The 21,716-nt window shown below is 35.1% G+C and overlaps 2 protein-coding genes across 4 annotated transcripts; one reads left to right on the forward strand and one right to left on the reverse strand.

The window, feature by feature from the left end:
* Nucleotides 1-4,070: 4,070 nt before the first annotated feature.
* On the reverse strand, nt 4,071-15,268 carry LOC107867217 (protein arginine N-methyltransferase 2). 3 transcript variants are annotated; one of them, XM_047411138.1, is made up of 4 exons: nt 14,945-15,249; nt 12,526-12,921; nt 11,429-11,545; nt 4,071-4,542 (listed from the first exon to the last, which is right to left on the reverse strand). In XM_047411138.1, the coding sequence occupies exons 1-4, from the start codon at nt 15,216-15,218 to the stop codon at nt 4,538-4,540; spliced, it is 792 nt and encodes a 263-aa protein (XP_047267094.1). In that variant the 5' UTR covers nt 15,219-15,249; the 3' UTR covers nt 4,071-4,537. The 3 variants fall into 3 exon arrangements, with proteins under 3 accessions (XP_047267094.1, XP_047267093.1, XP_016568849.1); XM_047411137.1 differs by having other exon boundaries at nt 4,071-4,551; XM_016713363.2 differs by lacking the exon at nt 4,071-4,542 and having other exon boundaries at nt 11,082-11,545; nt 14,945-15,268.
* Nucleotides 6,844-9,905, forward strand: LOC107867218 (subtilisin-like protease SBT1.7). Its single transcript, XM_016713364.2, has one exon. It carries the CDS (start codon nt 7,338-7,340, stop codon nt 9,642-9,644), a length of 2,307 nt encoding a protein of 768 aa, XP_016568850.2. The 5' UTR covers nt 6,844-7,337; the 3' UTR covers nt 9,645-9,905.
* Nucleotides 15,269-21,716: the final 6,448 nt, after the last annotated feature.

Consider the following 21,716-nt stretch of genomic DNA (forward strand, 5'->3'; position numbering starts at 1 on the left):
GAAGCAAAGGGTAGAGATAAAAAAGAAATGAAAAAAAATGAAAAAATAAAAAAATAAAACTAGAGGCTACATATAGAAGAAAGAAAGAGAAAAACTAAAAAAAAAATTAAAGAAAAAAAAACTAAAAAAAAAATAAAGGAAAAAAAAGTCAAGTTGATATGATATAGAAGTTTTAAGTTTTTGACTTTAGGAGTTAAAGTGGGTTGAAACCATTTTTACCTAATCCATATTTGACCAAATTCATATTTATCCATATTTATATGGGCGGATTGCAATCCAAACCATTTTTGCTCGATCCATATTTAACCCGTCCAAATCCAATCCAATCCGCCCTTTTACCACCTCTAATTCTACCTAATCTTCAACCTCCAAATCGTCCAAGACTCAAGCAATGTCCTTGATAAATTGCAGGTGAACCATTTCATGTCTAATTACCTCTCTGTAAGACTTCTTTGGCCTACCTTATTCTACCTTTCGTATACCTACTATGATCAACCTCTCATATCTCTTTAGTGGGGCATCTGTGCATCTTCACTTCACATGTCCGAATCATCTCAATTTTACTCCTTGTCTTTGCTTGTCCACCGCGAAGCCACTTCCACCTTGTCTTGAATAGTTTTGTTTATGATCATCTCTCTTCTGGTATGACGACCCATCCCGTTCAGCATCCTCATTTTGTTATTCTCATCATTTAGATGTGCGAGTTCTTGATTGTCTGACTGACCAATACTCACCTCATAGCTGGTTTGCCCACTATTTTATAAAACAAGAAACCAGTTACGAGTTTCATTTTATTCATCCGCTCCAACATGATGTGTAACATCATTAACGATCTCTTTATTTTCTTTGAGCAAAAACCTTACATACTTGAAACTTTCTTTCTTGGAGATAACCTGTGTATCAATCCTATTACTTTTACATCGTCCAGATGAGTTCTGTCACTAAACTCACACCCTAGTACTATGTCTTAAGTCTTACTCAATTCGAACCTTCTAAACTTTCAGCTCCATCTTAGTCCCACCCAACCTGAACTCTTTAAACTCGAATGTTTTGTCTTGTATAAATTATTTCTTTAAAATTTAATTTGACTAAAGTTTTAGATTCATAAAGTTTCAAATTCTACTTCGATATTGGATCATTATTGCCGCAACACATACCGATAGTGTAGCGCGCACCAGTTGATAATATTACTCTAAAACGAGCATACAAGATGATGATTTTCACTCAATACCACATGAAGAAACTTGCATAAAACTAAATCTAGAAATATACTGTAATTATTTGACATGATTATACTTTTGTAATAAAAATTAGACAAAATCCTCCTTGTTTGGTCAATCACCAATCAATCATTTTAGCTAATTAAGTTAATGGTCCATTACTCATATTGAAATCACTTTAAAATTAAATACTCCTTCTATTCCAAATAAGTGTTTCTTAAGCCAAAAAAAGAAGTCTCAAATAAGTATTGCTTAAGAAATTCAAGACTAAAATAGTAAATTTTTTCCAACTATATTCATGATATAATATTAAGGCTTATGTAAACTCTACTCTCTTCAAACGCTACTTATAAAATTATTGCGTGTATGTTATTTCCTAATAATGTTCAATTCTCAAAAAATATCTAATAAATAGAAATAACATAGTAAACTATATTTTACATTTATTATTGTTATGATCGGACAGAATAAGCAATACCACAAAGCAAAAGAAAACACGAAGAAGACACACAGATTTACGTGAAAATTCTTGACGGAAAAACCAAGGACAAAGGCGGAGGAATTCACTATAATGGAGAGAAGTACAATGATAAGACGAAAGTTTCAATGACGTATATTTTATTACGTCCAAAACCAACCCACTAAATGCACTTATATATAGGGGTGGACGTTCGGTCGGTTCGGTCTGATTGTTTAATCTCGGTTCGGTTTATCGATTTTCGGATTGACAAAAATGACATCCATAACCAAACCGAAATAAATTCGGTTTGGTTCGATTTTTACAAATTCGGTTCGGTTATTTTGGATTTTTATTTCGGTTTGAAATATTAAAGTAGTTAGCCTCTCTTTTTCATAATTGAGCATTTAAAATTGATGGATTCCTTTAGAAAAATTATTTTTTTTCAAACCTGTTTTTCATTCCCAAATATAAATAATTATAAATAACTCAACATGGATGAAACGAAATGAAATAATCATAAGCTTAACATAATACATAACGTCATTAATCATTACATATAATATAACCTTGCATAAACAGTCTACAAAATAATACAAAACTCGTAAAAATAGTCCATGAAACAACATACTTTCTGCATAAATAGTCCACAAAACAGTTCAAAGTCACCAAAATAATCCATAAAATATTTGAGTCACTAAAACAAACCATAAACAGTCTGCGGCGTATGCGAATTTGCTATTAAATGTTAATTGTGAATGTGAATTACTAAATATTATATATATATAGAAAGAGAGAGAGAGATTATATATATATATTATATAATAAAATATATATATATTATTTATTTATAAAATTTCGATTTTTCGGTTTAAACCAAATTTTTTTTTAAACCGAACTGAAAAATCAAAATTCTAAAATTACAAATCAAATTCGATTCGAAATACCGAAAAATCGAAATCAAAATTAAATTTCGATTTGGTTTTTTGGTTTTTTCGGTTTAAACGAAAATATGTCCATCCCTACTAATATAATACGTGCGTACAAATAGACCCTAAACTCAAAAACATATAGGTTCATACTGGCCCGATTCCTATGCTACCACCACAAATACCACAAAAAATCACAAATATAAATCACACTGTAAACTTTTCAGTGCTGAATTAACAAAATTCGGATCACAAACTCTAACAATTATTTTCGATATAAGCTGCAACCACACATTTTTGGCGACGGAGGGAGTAGTTACTAGTTAATTATTTTTTCCTTAACAGCAGCACAGCAATTATTAGTGGTAGGTCCAAGTCCAGCTAATTTCCATAAGGTACTGACTATAAATAAGTGGTTTTCATGTCAAATCACTTTCACTAAGAATAGCATGGAATTTAGAGTCAATTTGTCAGCCCAATTAATACTGTGGTGATATTCCATGAACCAATAATTGCAGATAATCAGCTCAAAATTTACTGCTTTTCGGCACCTAAATTGTTTCGATTATTAGTGGCCTTTCCATTTACTTCAAGTGGATAATGGATTATTAGTAATTTTATTCAAGTTGGCCACACAGTCAAACCTCGTTATAATAGTCATTTGTTATGATAATATTTCACTATAAAGCATGATCTATTTTACTGTTTTATAATATTTTACCTATAACAACAATGACACTCATTATAGCAGTACACAAAATCATTAAACTAATTTTTCAGCTAAATGAGATCTATCATCTAAATGTCAAATGTCATATACATATACAACAATAGCTCACTATAACAGTCATGAAATTTTCAGACAAATATTGTCAGTATAACAAGGTTTGACAGTATTTTAGTTTTGTAATCAAGGAGCAAAAGGTGCTATCTGATATTGCTTCGACAGAAAAAGCATACCAGGTAGCAGTGGCGGATGTAAAGTAGAATGGAACCCACACCCACTACCGCAAGGCTTTAAATTACATAGAAAAATCGCTAAAAATTATAAATATTAATAGGTGGGAACCCATAACTAAATCAAGGGATAGCTTAGTGGCAGGAAAGGAGCCTTTGGGAACTCACAAATTTAAAATTTTGAATCCGTCTCTGTGTAGGTAGCCAGGGGCGGAACAACCTTTTGGTGAGGGGGTTGGCTTCGCTAGAAAATTATATTATTTATATATGGTTAAATTATTTTTTTATGTATATATAATTGATGTTGAAATCCCTTTAGCTAGTTATGTGCCTACTTCTTTCGATTTTGAACTCCCTTAGTGAAAATTTTGACTCTACCAGTGCAGGTAGCTAGTAAATATATGTGTAAAGAATACAAATATAGAAAATGATGTCTTGAAAACTCCCCCATAGTTTCAAGTCAAGTCATATACTAGTCGAATCGTGATATTAAGAAATGTTGCTTGTGTAAAATACAATGTATGTCATTGTTTGTAGCTTGGATCGTAGGGATGCCCTAAAGTATAATAGGCATTTGAGTCCCAAATAGCTGCTTTTAGGACCCTTACATGAGGAATAGCCAAAATTTATAAAGTTTTATAAGTTTAGTTGCTTTGAATTTATTTTAGACATACATGTCTGAAATTAAAGTCGCATAGATTTAGCCGTACGGAGCTAATATTGGGGCTCTGTCACCTTACGTAACTAATAAATAAAGTAAGAATTTAGTGCAAATGTCGTAGCAGGAGCAGAGTCGTTCAAATCGTCTCCGGATACATAAACTGCTTGAAAGAGGTGTTGAAGATTGAAGTTAGATTTTGCCAGAGCCTAAGTTCACATTTGTAGGTCTTGGTTTGGACTCTGTCTTTTCAAGCGTTCGCCTTTCAAATACTCCCTCCGTTCGCTTTTGTTTATCATTGTTTCACTTCTCGAGGTCAACCTGCATAAACTTTAACCATACATGTTAATATGTGAAGGATTGCAACTTATAATATTTTTTTATATAGTTTTCGACCATCTAAATTTTAAATATAAAATATTAAATTATATAGCTTAAAAATTTGGTCAAAGTTCAAGCAAGTTGACCTTGAGAAGCGAAACGATGACAAGTAAAATCGAACGTAAGAAGGAAAAAGAAGCACATACAACACGCTCCGTTTAAAGTTTATCAAAACTAAATAAACTTTAAATAAGATATATGGAATGATATTGATTTGAGGGGGAGAAAAGAAAATAATATCTTTGGAAATAAATGCTGCTGGATACTGATAATAATAAGAATGATGATAGTAAGTAATATTCATTAGTGGATTTGTGGGTAATTACTAATTATGTTGTTCAGCATTAGAAGCCGAAAAGGCAATTGGTCATGGTCTTATAGTACGTTGTCTATATAGATAGCCACTAGACAAAAATCTCAACTTGGACCATCCAATCTGATATTTTAGTGTGAACAACACAAATAAAAAAGGCCAATGTATAAGTCTTTTTCCTTTAATTAATATGGAATTTGTTAATAAGCATTATCACATATCTTATCCATCTCTTTTGAAGTGATATATGATCTTCTAATTTGTGGGCGCCAATACCAATATTTCTTTTAAAAATCACAATTGAAATAATGAGAATGGGAAAGGCATTTTTAGGAGGAGAAAGACAATTGTTTGGTAGAAAATTAAAGTAGATGATTAGTAGATAGTCGAGAGTTCTCTCTTTTCAGTGGTAGAGCAGGATCTTAATCTGGAGCACCTATCTATTCCTTTACGACTAGTTATTATTGTGCCAGCATTATCTTACTCTTCATTATATTACTACTTTTGTTTCTTCTACATAGGTTATCTTCACTATTTTTATTGTCAGTACTTTTCTTTCTTCAATACTTTTCATCGTAATGTTTTATTCTTGCATTTCTCTTAAATTATTCTAAAAATGGCTTTCTTGAGCAAAAAATCTATCAAAAATAACCTCTCCATTCCACAAAGATAGAGATAAGATTTGCGTACACCACATCCTCCTCGAACCACACTTGTGGAAAATACTTTTTTGCTAGTTTTTGAGTGGGTAATAAAAGATTTTGTTTCATCCAATCAGAGATTCAAATAATGAAAGGCACCCATTAAATTAAACTATAGTAAGAATGTCATACTTTCCGCTACTATGTTTCCCCCAAAAGAGAAAATAAATTTAAAAAATATACTTCATATGGAAAGTGATGTGTAAAGATCATTAGTTATGCGGCGTATTTCTCGATTTTTTTTTGGACCATCTTCATCTACTCCTTTGTTGAGGAAATTCCCCACTCGCAAATAATTATATTTCGAGAACCAATATGAATACCAAACATCAAATATTTAGGATTTGAACCCTAATAATTGTGTGTGTGAATCTTGTAGGAAGCACTATTCCCTTCAATAGACAGTAAGAAGAGCAAATAAATATTAATCGAGACTCAACTATGGATATTAAACATTAAACGCGTAGCAAAAGTAATAATTGGTTGTCTCACATTGGACCATTAAAGCTCAACGTTATGCATGCATAATCTTTTCTTGTGCACAAAAGTCATGCTAATCTTCTCTAAATCGTTATATTTTCATTGGGTGTTCCGGAAAGCGCAATTCTTCTAGTAAATATTGGGGAAATGTTTAATAATAGTTCACACTTCATGAATGGAGAAATTAAAATTTCATAAATATTCCAAATAAACTGTTAAAATAGAAAAGGAGGCCCTAAATTTCTGAATTGCCAAAAAACATACCCAGCTTCAAAAAATGTAGTACACAGGATTCTTATCCTAATTATCCCAAGTGCACATCACTAAACACCATAGAAGGAACAGTTGGTCTTCCTTGTACTGCATTCCTATTGAACATAGATGGCAATACCTTAGAACAAGTACTGCTTTATTTTTTTTGAGACGTGTGGTGTTCGGACAAGCTTGTTTGCACCTCGATCAATTCCACAAGATATCTACCACCTCCCGCAAGCCAAGTAATTCTATCCACCAAGACGGATGGGATGAAATCGCTCTATAGTCTATACGCTCTATTTGGTATTATAGGGTGCAATGCATGGGGCTATTAAATACATCGATAAGCGTGGATAAAGACAAAACTACTCTTAATACACCAAACCAAACAGTGAAAGATAGGAAATAGTCCGAGCATAACTAATCCTAGTGTTGCTGTAATCCCAACCTACTGATCTCCACATTATTAATACCCCTATTCAACACTATTCTTATACAGTGTACCAAACAACCCGAGTGTTCCTCTGCTCTAGATAACCTCTCAATAATAATTTAATATGCAAGAGAGTAAAGGGCTAAAGGCCAATATACTCTGTTCTAGACTAGTACAAAGGTAAAAAGCTACGCACACGAGTGGATAGACAGCGCGTACAAAACACACCTTCCACTTGATGACTATGCATCAGACATGCATATCGTACAAAAAGATTCTCCTAAAAGCTGCAACATTTGATTGGGAAATTAAATAGTTGAATCTTTTTCACAAGATTCAATTATGTCAACTAAGTGGGTCCTAGATAAACATAGACATTTTGAACCCAAGGAATTACTTTAGTATATACAAACACTCCTTTGGCTACTCTATAAATAAGCCCTCATATCTGTTCCTCAATCAACCATCAGCTTTCAGCTCTCCTAAAAAAATCTGTCGTTTCACTAGAAAACTTTCACCTTCTGGTTCCCAGACACATAAGAACCTCGAAAAGATGGAAAGACTCAGACTCATGTTTCTTTCAACACTAGTCCTAGTGTGGTTTCATGTGTCTGTTGATGCAAGCCAGAACCAGAAGAAGACTTACATAATTCACATGGACAAGTTCAACATGCCTGCTGATTTTGATGATCATACGCAGTGGTATGACTCATCTTTGAAGTCAGTATCCAAGAGTGCCAACATGCTTTACACCTACAACAGTGTCATCCATGGCTACTCAACACAGCTAACTGCTGATGAAGCCAAATCACTTGCACAGCAACCGGGAATTCTCTCTGTTCATGAGGAAGTGAGATACGAGCTTCACACCACTCGATCCCCTACATTTCTGGGACTTGAAGGACGTGAAAGTAGATCATTCTTTCTTCAGACTGAGGCAAGGAGTGATGTCATCATTGGTGTGCTGGACACAGGTGTTTGGCCTGAATCAAAAAGTTTTGATGACACTGGCCTAGGTCCAGTCCCTACGAGCTGGAAGGGCAAGTGTCAAATTGGCAAAAACTTCGACGCATCAAGCTGCAACCGCAAACTCATTGGTGCGAGGTTTTTTTCACAAGGTTATGAAGCATCTTTTGGGGCAATTGATGAGACCACAGAATCTAAGTCACCAAGGGATGATGATGGCCATGGTACACACACTGCAACTACAGCAGCTGGCTCGGTTGTAACCGGAGCTAGCCTCTTTGGTTATGCTGCTGGTACAGCACGTGGGATGGCTTCACATGCAAGAGTGGCTGCATACAAGGTATGTTGGGCCGAAGGATGTTTTAGCAGTGACATACTAGCAGGAATGGACCAGGCTGTCATAGATGGTGTAAATGTGCTTTCATTGTCCCTTGGTGGCACAATTTCCGATTATTACAGGGATATAGTTGCAATTGGAGCATTTTCTGCAGCTTCTCGAGGAATCTTTGTCTCATGCTCAGCGGGAAATAGCGGTCCAAGCTCTGGGACCCTATCCAACGTTGCACCATGGATAACTACTGTAGGTGCAGGAACCATGGACCGTGAATTTCCAGCATATATTACCACTGGAAATGGAAAAAAACTCAATGGAGTATCACTTTACAGTGGAAAGGCATTGCCTAGCTCTGTAATGCAACTGGTGTATGCTGGAAATGCTAGCCAAGCATCAAATGGAAATTTATGCACGCGTGGTAGTCTAATTCCAGAAAAAGTTGCTGGGAAAATTGTCGTATGTGACCGTGGGACGAATGCAAGGGCACAAAAGGGTTTGGTTGTGAAGGATGCTGGTGGAATAGGAATGATTCTGGCAAACACCGACAGTTATGGAGATGAATTGGTTGCTGATGCACATCTCATACCTACAGCTGCAGTTGGTCAAACTGCTGGCGACTTGATCAAACAGTACATAGCTTCTAACAGCAATCCAACTGCCATTATTGCATTTGGAGGTACCAAGTTGGGTGTTCAACCATCGCCAGTTGTTGCAGCTTTTAGTTCCAGAGGGCCAAACCCAATCACACCAGATATACTTAAACCTGATCTGATAGCACCAGGTGTCAATATTCTTGCTGGTTGGACAGGGAAAGTTGGACCAACTGGTTTGCAAGAAGACACCAGGAATGTAGGTTTCAATATCATCTCTGGAACTTCCATGTCATGCCCCCATGTAAGTGGGCTAGCAGCACTACTCAAAGCTGCCCATCCAGAATGGAGTCCAGCAGCTATAAGGTCCGCACTGATGACTACAAGTTATAGCACATACAAAGATGGAAAAACAATTGAGGATGTTGCATCAGGAATGTCATCTACACCATTTGATTATGGTGCTGGACATGTGAATCCAACAGCAGCTCTCAATCCTGGTTTAGTGTATGATCTCACAGTCGATGACTATATAAATTTCCTCTGTGCCTTGGACTACAGCCCGAGTAATATCAAGGTCATTACGAAGAGAGACATCTCCTGTGAAAATGATAAGGAGTATAGAGTTGCTGATCTAAATTATCCATCTTTCGCCATTCCTTTGGAAACGGCCTGGGGTGAACATGAAGATAGTAGCGCACCCACAGTGACCAGTTACACAAGGACTCTAACAAATGTCGGAAACCCAGCTACATACAAGGCCTCAGTCTCTTTTGAAACACAGGAACAGGAAATGAAGATTCTGGTTGAGCCACAAACACTTACTTTCAGTCGAAAGAATGAAAAGAAAACCTACACTGTGACATTCACTGCTAGTTCCAAGCCATCAGGCACAACTAGCTTCGCTCGGCTGGAGTGGTCAGATGGACAGCACGTTGTTGCTAGCCCAATTGCTTTCAGCTGGACATAATTCTGCTTCTACTAAGTTATTCGCCGCAAATGTACAAGAAGTGCTAATATTCCTTTAAAATAAGTACTAGTGCTAAGCAATTATTCCTCTAATATTCCACCAACTGAACAAGTATTCCTGACCTATAATGAAGAGTCCTAGGCAATTCTAGACAAGGAAAATGTTGGTTGATTTCTCCAGAAGAAAGCTGGTACTGTATTTGCCAGATATAATTAAGTACTGAACCACATAATAAGGGTGGATATAATTTGGCTTATCTCAGTCATTGACTATTTTTTTTTTATGGTGGTCTCTGGGTCAGCTTGCATTACATCTCAACTTGCAATTAAATATCCCTCGAAGTGATGACACGTTCGTGGGATTACATTGGGCACGTTGTTGTTGTGCGACAAACATAATCAAGGAGATTAAAAAAGTTATTTTAATCAGTAAGAGGGTAAAATAGGTTTTATCTTCCAATGACTATCAAAGGCAAATAAATTCTCTTGTGTGAAGCTAAATCGAGACAAGGATAACATCATTCCATAATTAACAGCAAATGAGAGGTAATATATTCTAGTTTATAGCTAAGATGTAAAGAGGTTTACGCATGGTGTAACAATGAAGAATAATTCAGCATGGCCTTTGAGAGTGGACATAAACCTCGATGCAGTTACTCCAGGTTTCCAGATATTGAATTTTCACAAGATTCAAGCTTAGTGTCTAGTAGGAACATTTTATCATGCGTACAGGCACTCAATCGAAACAAACTGTAGTTCGAGTGTCTAATAAAATTTACTAGTAAGTTTAAGGACTGTCGATGTACTTAGCCTTTCTATAACTTAGTGAACAAATGTTGCCATAAGAATACTAAGAGGGTTCAAACATTCACTCATTTTGTTGGGGTTCGTAAGATAGTTGTAACAGAGCTCAAATTAGTTCAATCAGCAATAGAACAGAGCATGATATAACCTCTTCTCGTCTCAAAGGTACTTAATAATTCCAAAATTTATCTTTGAAATAACTCAGAGTTCACTGATACATCAACAACAAACAAGCTCTCCCTTCTCTCCCTCCCCCTTTTTCTTGTGTGTGTGTGCGTGTTTTGGTTTTGGGGGGGCGGTAACTTGGATCCTAGGAAGGGAGAAGAGATTTTTAATGGATTCGTACGTAATAATTGTAGAACATAGTGGCTTTTGAAACAGTAAATCAAGCAGCATAAAATTTCAATCCTTTTCAAAAGTGTCCCACTTCTCCCACCCTCTTTTTTTGTGGTGGATGGGGGGAGGAGGGAAGCAATTTTGGTTAAATTGTTTCATGTACTCAATAGTTGTAGAGAGTAGTTAGCTTCGGAAATACTAGTAAATCAAGCATCAAATGTCAAACACTCCCTCTCATTTCTTTGGTTTTTTGCCTTGGCAACAGCATTTATGCATTGATCCACAGAAACAATCCCAATTGCTTAGAAATATAAGCAGCATAACAATATCTTAAAATCGAAGATCGTAAAAATACTATCAAATTTGTTACAAAATGAGTACACAACAAGAAAAGAAGAGGATCCTAGGCTGCTTTCATCTGATGCCATATTATCGGCGTTCCATAATATCATTCTGATTCGCTCATAGACTGACAAACAGGAAGGTAATACGTATCTAACTGCCAGTACTTCTGTTTAACACCCTCCCACACTGATTCACTTAAACAATCCCTCACTGGTAATGGTATCAGCTGTGTAGAATATCCTAAGCTCTCAAGTTCTAGAGAGACTAACTGACAGTAAACGATATGAAAGAAAGGGTTACCTCCACATAGACCATTAAAAAATGAATATATCCCACCAGGCTTCAATAATCTAGGAAGATGTTGATGAAATTCCCGCATATCTTCGTAATATTCCCCATAAGTATCAAAAAATATGCCTGCAAAACAGAGTAGATACACATTAAGAGAAATCACAAAGACGAAAAAAGAAGGCAACAGATAGAATCCAAGCTTTAATCTAGCAAAGAGACCTGAGCTTAAATAATTAACTGAAATGTACAATTACTACAACATTGGAAATATATAAGTTTTTGCTTCATCAAGTTATAGAAGTGGGCCAACTTGACACTCATGCCTCTTATTATTTGGGTATTGCTCTAGCAAGCGAAATTACAAAATGCAGTGTATGTTGTTTTTTGTGAGGCATTAATGTCATTGGAACAGCAAGAATCAGCATATGAAACTAATAACTAGTAGCTTGAAAGAAAATTGCTCCTTCGTGAAGATAAAAAAATACCGGCACAGTTTTTTATAGAGGAAATGAATTTTATGTACAGCAGTGCCATTCAATGGACACATCAAAGATTAAAGATTGTGCATAGTGCATACATCTCCTGAAGAAAATGTATTAACAGCCACCAGTACAAACTTCAGAATAGTGTAAAATTATAATATTGATGACAACAAGAATCATGCACCAACTATCGATTCAGGATACTTAGTAAAATAAAGGGAGAAAAGAGCAACTTCATAGTTAAAAATGGTATGTTAATATGTTTTCCAGAAAGGTTTTCAAGTTTTCATCGCTTAACTAAGCGCAGCAAAACCATGAAGTATTATATCCTCATCTTCTCCTTCATAGTTCATAGGAATGAAGAAAGAGGGTGGTTTCTACGGGTTTTTTTTTTTTGATAACCATAGTGCCCAGGCCAGCTTTCACGCACCTCGACTAATTCCACGGGATATACCCTTGGGTGCTTGAAAGAGAGTGGTTTCTAAACTTACCAAAACTCCACAAGTGAAAATATATAGGGAAGAAACTCATGATTAAAACAAGTAATGCACTAACAAGACACCAAAAATGCATAACGGGTTCTTTCTTCTTTTGGAAATAGGAAGGGAAGAAGCGAAATTTTACCATCATAGGATTCAAGGTCAGAAATGACATCTTGCCACCGACCAAATATGATTTTGACATTGTCCTTCTCACCCCAACCTGCACGTATCATACGATCATAGACCTCTGGATGAGCTTCAACAATAGTGTGTGATAAAGGTGCATACTGCTGTATGGCGGTATCTACAAGGCCCATTCCAAATCCAATGTTCAGTATGTGGCCACCGTTTGAGCAGACAGCTTTTGCGTGAGCTTCCATCAATGGCTTCTCCCAGGCCATCATAATAGCCTTACTATCAGAGTCCATAATCTTATCTTCACTAAAAGTAACTCTATCATCTAAATAGTCCCCATCTGAGTTCCCCGTAGCATTCTTCTTCCTTGCAATTGTTCCAAGGATTAATTCTGCCTGGATTGCTATACATTGAATAATAAACATGTTTGATCAGAAATATTAAGTAAACAACCTCAGCATTTTAGTTGAACTTCACACTGTATAAAAATGACTAATGGATCCAGTCGCCCTTTCTGATACTAGTCTTTTACTCTGCAAAAATCTCAAATTTAAAATAACATTGACTCCCAAACGTATTGGGGGACAAGACAAACAATAATCACAACAACATAATTAAGAAATTAATGATAAATTATTTACTTTTAAATGTTATTTTCCGCATGATATATGAATCAGTCCTTTTGTCCCCAGTTATATGACACTTTTCCATTTGTGATGTCAAAATATGTTTGACACCATCCCACTTATAGCATTCTTCATCAATCTAATTTTGCAACGATTACTTAACTATATTCTTCAGCTAGCACTAATAAAATATAGACGTCAACTAATATCTTAAACTATGTGATGAGTCAAACTTCATCATATAAAATGAAGAGAGTGCATATTTTCCCTATGCTTAAAACGAGAGGAATTACGCAGCTAATTAAGATAGACTAACAGGTTGTTTCTTTCCGAATTAATGCATGATTATCATGCATTGGATGACAAAACAAGGATTGTTGTGCAGGAAATGTGATTCCAAAACAAAATCCTCTTACATTAAGAGTGTATTTGCAATGTTAGTCACCTTATCCAGGTACTTCTGATGCACCTATTATCAAGCCACATCCTATCTAGACTAATACGTAATTTTTCTCAAAATTTATCTTGTTATTACCTATGCGAGTTTCATATGGGAAGTCAGACATTGTATTAGCAATCAGATTACATTATTAACAACCAGCTGTATGTTAGAGAAGGCATAATACATAGGCAGACACTCAAACTTGGTCTCAACTAGCAAGTGAGCACTCCAACTTTGAAAGTGCACAACTAGACACCTCAACTTGGTCTCAAGTGACAACTAAATACTCCAACTCGTCCACACTATATCACGTGGACACCCAACTTTGACGTGGCACACAAATTTTTTAGAGCTGACTAGATGATCATTTTGTATGTTGAGGCGTTCAACTAAACCAATTGTGATGAGTTAAGGTATCTAGTTGTGCATACTCAAAGTTAAAGTGCTTACTTGCCAACTGAGGCCAAGTATAAGTGTCAGTTTATGTATTATGGCATTAAAAAAACAAACTTTGTATTAGTAAACAGCATTTACGCTGGGAATGTATTTCCTTATACCTCAAACCATACACAAATCTTAGAGAATTACACTCTGCTTGGATGGTTGTTGAGTATTATTTCATAATGTATCGTATTACATTGTATTATATCCTAATGTATTGACATGATAAATATAACATTTGGATAGATTGTATTTTTTTTGTTTTACATAAAGTCCCACACCAACAATTTGAATAAAATTATAGCAAAAAACAAAAATGATGCATATAATGTATTCAAGAGAATAGTCACTTCATCCATTTCTATTTCTCACGTTCACTTTTCAGAGTCAAACTATATGGACTTTGACCGATATTGTACTCCCTCCGTCCGACAATACTTATCACTATTGACTTGGCAAACAGGTTAAGAAGCAATAAACAATACACATAATTTTACTATATCATGCTTTAAATATAATAAATGTAATGCATTGAGTGATAATACTCACTCCGTTTCATAATAAATGAATTGTTGAATTTTGGCACACAGAATAAGGAAAAAACATTAAAGACATAAATTTAACACTAACTTTACATTTTTACTCATAAGGGTAAATTTGAAAAAAATTTCAATGATCACTTATTTTGAAACACCAATAAATACCTCAACAATTCACTTATTCTGAAACGGAGGGAGTAGTATTTAAGGTCATATGAGTAGAAAAGAGTAAATTATCCATTGATTTTTCAAACTGGACTCGTATTGTCGGACATCTATTTTTCTATAGTTTTCGATCATCTAAATTTAAAATATTGCATTAGTCTAATTTAAAATTTCGCTTCGAAGATCATTCAAATTAACTCATATAGTAAGCACCTGAATTGAGAAGAACATCAAAGGCGTCTTGATGACCAGCGTCCATAGCGAAGTCACCAGCAGATACATTAGAAGGAGACACTGCATTCCACGGGGCACCTGCATCAATAAGAGCTTTTACCACCTCAGCATGGCCGTGCTTGGCGGCGTGCATCAGCGGAGTAAGTCCGTCATTGTCGAAATAGGTGACGTCAACGCCGGAATCGATGAGAGATTTGATAGTGTTGACTTCGCCGTTCCGAGCTGCTTCACAGAGTGCTTCGCCGTCGGCCATTTTGGAGCTGAACAGAAACCGGGCGAGGTGTTAAGGTGATATTTTGAAGGGACTTGAGGGTTTTAGGGTTAATTGCAGTTTTAGTCCTTGAGGTATAGATAAATTCTGATTTTGGTCGTTGAATTGTACATTTTTGTGTATATTTGATCCTTAATTTTGGATGTAATGCATAAGTTTAGTCCTTTACTTGACTTTGGCTAGGAAAACTTCTTAAAAAGTTGATTAGTATAGCAGGAGTAACATATTTGAGGGCAACCAACATGGGTTGTGGTGGACTGGTCGGAGATCTCAGATTTGAGTCTTAGGTATGGAGAAAATTTTGTTGGGAGCGCTACCCCTTAATGGGTTAGTTGGGACTCCAATGTGAGTACCGGATATCAGGTGGGAAACCAAAAAAACAAAAACATATTTGAGGGCCATTGATAGTTTTCATAGATTTCCACAACAGTGAAACCTTATACAAAAATTCTCTTATTGTCAGGATTTTGTACACTTCAATATATTGGGCTTAAAATATAACTTATCATGTCCCAATTTATGCAACACATTTTTTTAGTTCATCTAAAAAAAATATATGACCTTTTGTTGTTGAAGTCCCACATCAATGGGTTAAAGGGTTCTTGTTCTCCTTATATGGTCTTGGGCAATCCTCCCTCATGAGCTAGCTTTTGAGGTTGAGTTAGGCCCAAGGTCCATTTTTTTATCATGGTATCAGAGCTAGGCCCACCCAACTCATTATTTCCGGTGTTGGGCCCCCCGTCTTATATTATCCATGCTCCAAAAGTCCAGCCCTGGGCGTGTGGGGGGTGTTGGAGTCCCATATCGGTGGGTTAAAGGGTTCTTGGTCTCCTTATATGGTCTTGGCCCACCCAACTCATTGTTTCCGATGTTAGGCCCCCCGTCTTATATTATCCACGCTCCAGAAGTCCAGCCCTGGGTGTGCGGGGGGTGTTGGAGTCCCATATCGGTGGGTTAAAGGGTTCTTGATTTCCTTATATGGTCTTGGGCAATCCTCCCTCATGAGCTAGCTTTTGAGATTGAGTTAGGCCCAAGGTCCATTTCTTTATCATTCGTAATTAGAAAGAATTTTTAATTGAAATTCCCCTTTCATTCCATATACTAGCAGTGGTGTAAAAAAATAAAACGTGTTAGTGCTTGTATTATGTGCTCTGTTAACGGAGATGCTCAAGTTTGTATAGGATATTGTGCTTGATTTTGCTAGTATATATTTTTCTTTGTTAATGAAGGTGCTTAAGTTCTTTGGAGATACTTAGCAGATTGTGTTTAATTACATATTGTGTTTAAACTCCTATTGCTTAGTTACATATTGTTTTTTTGTTGAATTTCTCGATTTTACAACTTGATTTTCTACTTATTTTAAGCAATTGGGTGTCTGAACTTAATGGTCAAGTACGTTATGAGTTTATTTTGTTAGTTGCTAAAGTGAACTACGAGTTGATGGCTGCAGAAACACATATCGAAATCCCTGCAGAAACACAAGGTAGCTATTAACAGTACTCAAACAACTAGATGTTGCATTTGATATCAAAGCAGGTTATAGAAGCAATATGCCGAGCTTCAAGTTCAACCATATTGTGCAACAAAAGAAGTAGTAGCTCCCTACACCTTGCTAGATGTGTTATGAAAGACGGGCACACAATCAAAGAGCCCAACAAGGTAGCAGCGGAAAATACCTAAGACTAAACTTTCCCTTTCAACTTGAACCAAGAGGAGACAAGCAAACCAAGCAAAATAGAGTAATATACAACAGACAACTGAACCAAATGAAACAAGACAAGAATAAAGGCAATCACACGAGACACAAGATTTACGTGAAAAACCCTTCAGTTTGAAGAGTAAAAAAAACTACGGGACCAAAACCTCCACTATAATCACCAAAGAGTTACAATATTATCCTCCAAAATGGCCACCAAACAAGTGCCAAACAATAAGAAACAATACATAATCCACAGCACCAAACACTAGAGAAATAAAGGAGTGAAAGCACTAAAAACGCAGCTAATGTTCGGGAATGAAGAACAGGAGCTACAGGCCACCAAATCAAGCTCCGTCAGTTCCTAATCAAATATTGAGATGAGAGAAATAAGAAGTCCAAAAATCAGCTCAATCGGACAACAAACGAAGCGGGAATCGCAATTTGAAGTTGACAGTTGTGGCTGAAATTTATGTGCGAAAATCAACTTTGTTTTTCTCTCTTTGGCTGCTGAAAACTCTCTTTTTGTGATGGTGAATAAGACCTAAAAAGATCAATATATATGCCCCATTGTAATGGGCCTATGGGCAAAAGTGGGTTGGTCCAAATTGGACTTCATTTTATCCACATAGGAAGGGATAAAGGCCCATGACCCTACAATTCTCCCCCTTCCGACTGTTTTGCGGAAATTTTGACTTTTGAAAGAGAGTCCCCACTTAATTTTGAAAAGGAATTAAGAAACCTTTATAAAATACTTTAAACGATTCAAAACAGACAAATCATTTAAATTTGAAGATTCTGAGTAAGCGGTTCCTGTTAACGTTTTAGGAAGGTGTTAGGCACCTAAAACATCCGTTAACTTACGGTTATCCGGACTGTTTGAAAACATCTTTTGATTAACTTCTAAAAAAGATTAATTTATTGAGAAGTGATTGACTTTTTTGAAAAAGATTTGTGTAAGATAGATTTAGGCGACTTAGTAGGGATTTTAACTAAGTCTAAACAAAACTAATAAACAAATAAACACATAAAAAGGGAAAGGGAGGAGAAAGTAAAGAATTTAAGTCATTGGGCTCAAATCAACAGACCTGTCCTAGTCTAATTGGGCTTTCGACCTATTTCATTTGTCCTAATCTAGTTTTCAAGCCTTTGGCTCGAGTCTTGCTCCACCTGTATTAAATACAACTTTGGCTTCGAGGTCCAAATGAATGAATAAATAAATGACTAAATGAATAAATAAAAAGAAAACAATAATAAAAATCGAGACTTTTCAAATCTCTTAGTGACCTCATTAATGGGTTTTGACCCATTTCCCTTCTTCGTCTATCTTCTAGCACTTGTGCGCCATGCAATGGACCTCAGGTTTAAACTTCGAACTTGACTCAAAGGGGTAAGCCTCATATACCCATTACAAAATGCAGGAGGAGAGGAGTCCATTTGGACTAGAGATATTTTTTGCATGCAAAGAAAAGATAAAGAAATTAATATATGTTCAAGGTATAAAAGTGACATATTTCAAAGTAAAAGAAACTATCAGTAACCAATTTTTGAATGACAAGAATAAGCACACTTTCACAAGAATGAGAGTCAACAAATAAAAAATGCAAAACAAAAGTTTCACAATCATACTATGCATGAGTCAAAAATATTCAAATAATTTTATTTAGCCGCAAAAGTTCGAACTTTCTTATCATTTTGAAAAGACAACATGCGAGCAAAGAAGAATAAACATCTTGGATGAAAAATAAAGCTAGCAGTTCATATCCTATATGAGGGTTTTGAAATCCATTAAAATAATTAGTAAGCAAATGACAAATTCTTGACTTAACTAATTACTATTTTTATTAAGGCGCAACAAATAATAATAATTATTCTTCCAACATAAAATAAACAACTTTACATGCTAAAAAAAACATATCTACCAACAATAAGTTTAAACAAGACATGGGTATTGTTTTTCAAGTAAAGATCTAAACTTTATCCAAAATAATCAAAGAATAAAGTAAAAAAAGAGAAACAATCAATATTATCTATTCTTTTCAACATAAAGGAAATAACTTTACATGCTAAAAACAAATATATCTACCAACAATAAGTTTAAATAAGACATGGATATCGTTTTTCAAGTAAAGATCTAAATTTTATTCAAATAATCAAGGAATAAGGTGAAAAGGCAAAACATTCAACATTCACTATTCTTCTAAACATAAAGAAAATAACTTTACATACTAAAAATAAATGTATCCAACAACAATGAGTTTTAAAAAAGCATAAATACATCTTTTAAGCAAAGATTGAAACTTTATCCAAAATAATCAAAGAATAAAGTCAAAAAAGGCACATACAACTATTGCTAGCTCATTTTTATATCATGAATATGAAAATAATTAGAATATCGATACCATAACATCCTAAGGCCTTCAAGGCTATCTACAACATACAATCCCAATAAATAAAATTATATTTACGAACTTCGAAGAAGAAAAAAGATGAAGAGAAAAACGATAATAAAATCTAAAATAATAAAAAAGAAAAAAGAAGGTGTGTTTACCTTTGGGGGGAGACAAAACGAGACTACGAGCTTAGTTGGAATCAACCACCACCGAAAAACGTCGCCAGCAACTCAAAAATTTTGATTAGCCGATCAACTTTATGAAACAAAAATTTTTACTAAATAAAAATAATTATTTTTGCTCAAAAAGATTTTTTTCACCTTTCTAACCTTTTTTTTCTTCCTTCTCCCTTTTTTTCCTCTCTCAGCAAAGTAGTGGTAGTATTTATAGAAGAGAATAGGGTATTTTTTTTTCCTTTTCCACCAATGTGGGAGAAAAGTATTTATAGGAAAGGATAGAGATTTATTTCTTGTCATCCACTAATATGGGAGAAAAAGCATTTAGGGGGATTTTTGGAATGTAAAAATTAAAGATAAGGCGAGGTGGAAGATAATGTGGGGGGAAATAGTACAACGTAATACAATCTTTGAATTTCAAAATTGGAAATGAACAAAGTTAGGGAGAATAGTACAATTTGAATTTATTTTTTGGTGGGAACTGGGTAAAAGTTATGAGAGTTCTTGAGAATTTTGGGGTTATTTAAAATATAACCCCAATTGAAATTTAAAATTTAGCCAAATTTATTTATTTTGACCAAATTAAAAATTAATTGATGAATTGCATTGCAATTATGACCAATTTTCAATTATGGTCAAATCTAATAGATTGGCTAAATTAAATTAAAATTTGATACGAATTAATACCTTTTTTTTATCCCGAGCTTCTTGATTTAATAAAATGAATGCATATTTATCCAAATAAATTATTTTTGAGAATAAATTATATTTAAATTAAGATTTTAATCGTTTGAATTTATTTTCAAGATAGGCCTTAATTAAATTCGATATTTTGTAAAATAAATATTTAAGTAACAAATTATATAATCTCGTATAACTGAACACGATAGTATATAATCGCTACTTAAAATGACAAAATCACGTACGAAAAATATTTTAAGTTTTTTTTATTTGAATGAAATAATTATTTTGGTTTATTAAAAACTGAAGAAACTCAGGATTAAATTTAGTCGTAGAGGGAAAAAATTAGGTGTCAACAGCGACTATGTGGAGGAGACCGCCATCCCGGCGATCATGCAACAATCTTCAAACTTCCCTCTTGGCAAAGCTTTAGTCATCATGTCAAGACCATTATCATCCGTATGAATCTTCTCAAGTTCAAGCAACTTAGAATCCAACACATCCCGAATCCAATGGTATCTCACATCAATGTGTTTAGACCGACCATGAAATGTAGAATTCTTGCCAAGATGTATGGCACTTTAATTGTCGCAATGAAGCACATACTTCTCTTGAGCACAACCAAGTTCCCCCAAGAATCTCTTAATTCAAAGCAATTCTTTACAAGCTTTAACGACAGCAATAAGCTCAGCTTCTGTAGTAGATAGAGCAACACATTTTTGCAACCTAGATTGCCAAGACACAACTCCCCCTGCAAAAGTAACCAAATACCCTGAAGTAGACTTGCGAGTATCAACATCACCAACCATATCTGAATCAGTATAACCACAAAGAATAGACTTCCCTGTACCAAAACACAAACTCAGACTAGAAGTGCCACAAAGATACCTCATAATTCACTTCACAGCATTCCAATGTTCTTTTCCCGAATTAGAAAGAAAATGACTAACAACACCAATAGCATGAGCAATATCCAGCCTTGTATAAACCATTGCATACATCAAACTACCAACAGCTGAAGCATAAGGAACTTTCTTCATATCTTTCTTCTCATCATCACTGAAAGGACACTGTTTCGTGCTCAACTTGAAGTGCATAGCTAAAGGTGTACTGACAACCTTAGCCTTGTCCATGTTAAGCCTTCGAAGTACTTTTTGAATGTACTTCTCTTGTGATAACCACAACTTCTTGGCCTTTCTGTCACGGACAATCTGCATGTCAAGAATCTGCTTTGCTGGTCCTAAGTCTTTCATAGAAAAAGACTTACTCAACTCTTGCTTCAACTTTTGAATCCTGCAAGCATTACGACCAACAACAAGCATGTCATCAACATAAAGCAACACAATAATAAAGTCACCATCAGAGAATTTTCGCACAAAAACATAATGGTCTGAAGTAGTCTTCTTGAAACCCTGTTGACTCATAAAGGAACCAAACATCATGTACCACTGCCTAGGAGCTTGTTTCAAACCATACAAGCTTTTCTTCAATTTGCAAATATGATTCTCTTTTTTCTTGACTTCAAAACCTTCGG

This window comes from Capsicum annuum, chromosome 4 (assembly GCF_002878395.1).
Source record: "Capsicum annuum cultivar UCD-10X-F1 chromosome 4, UCD10Xv1.1, whole genome shotgun sequence".
Lineage (NCBI taxonomy): Eukaryota > Viridiplantae > Streptophyta > Magnoliopsida > Solanales > Solanaceae > Capsicum > Capsicum annuum.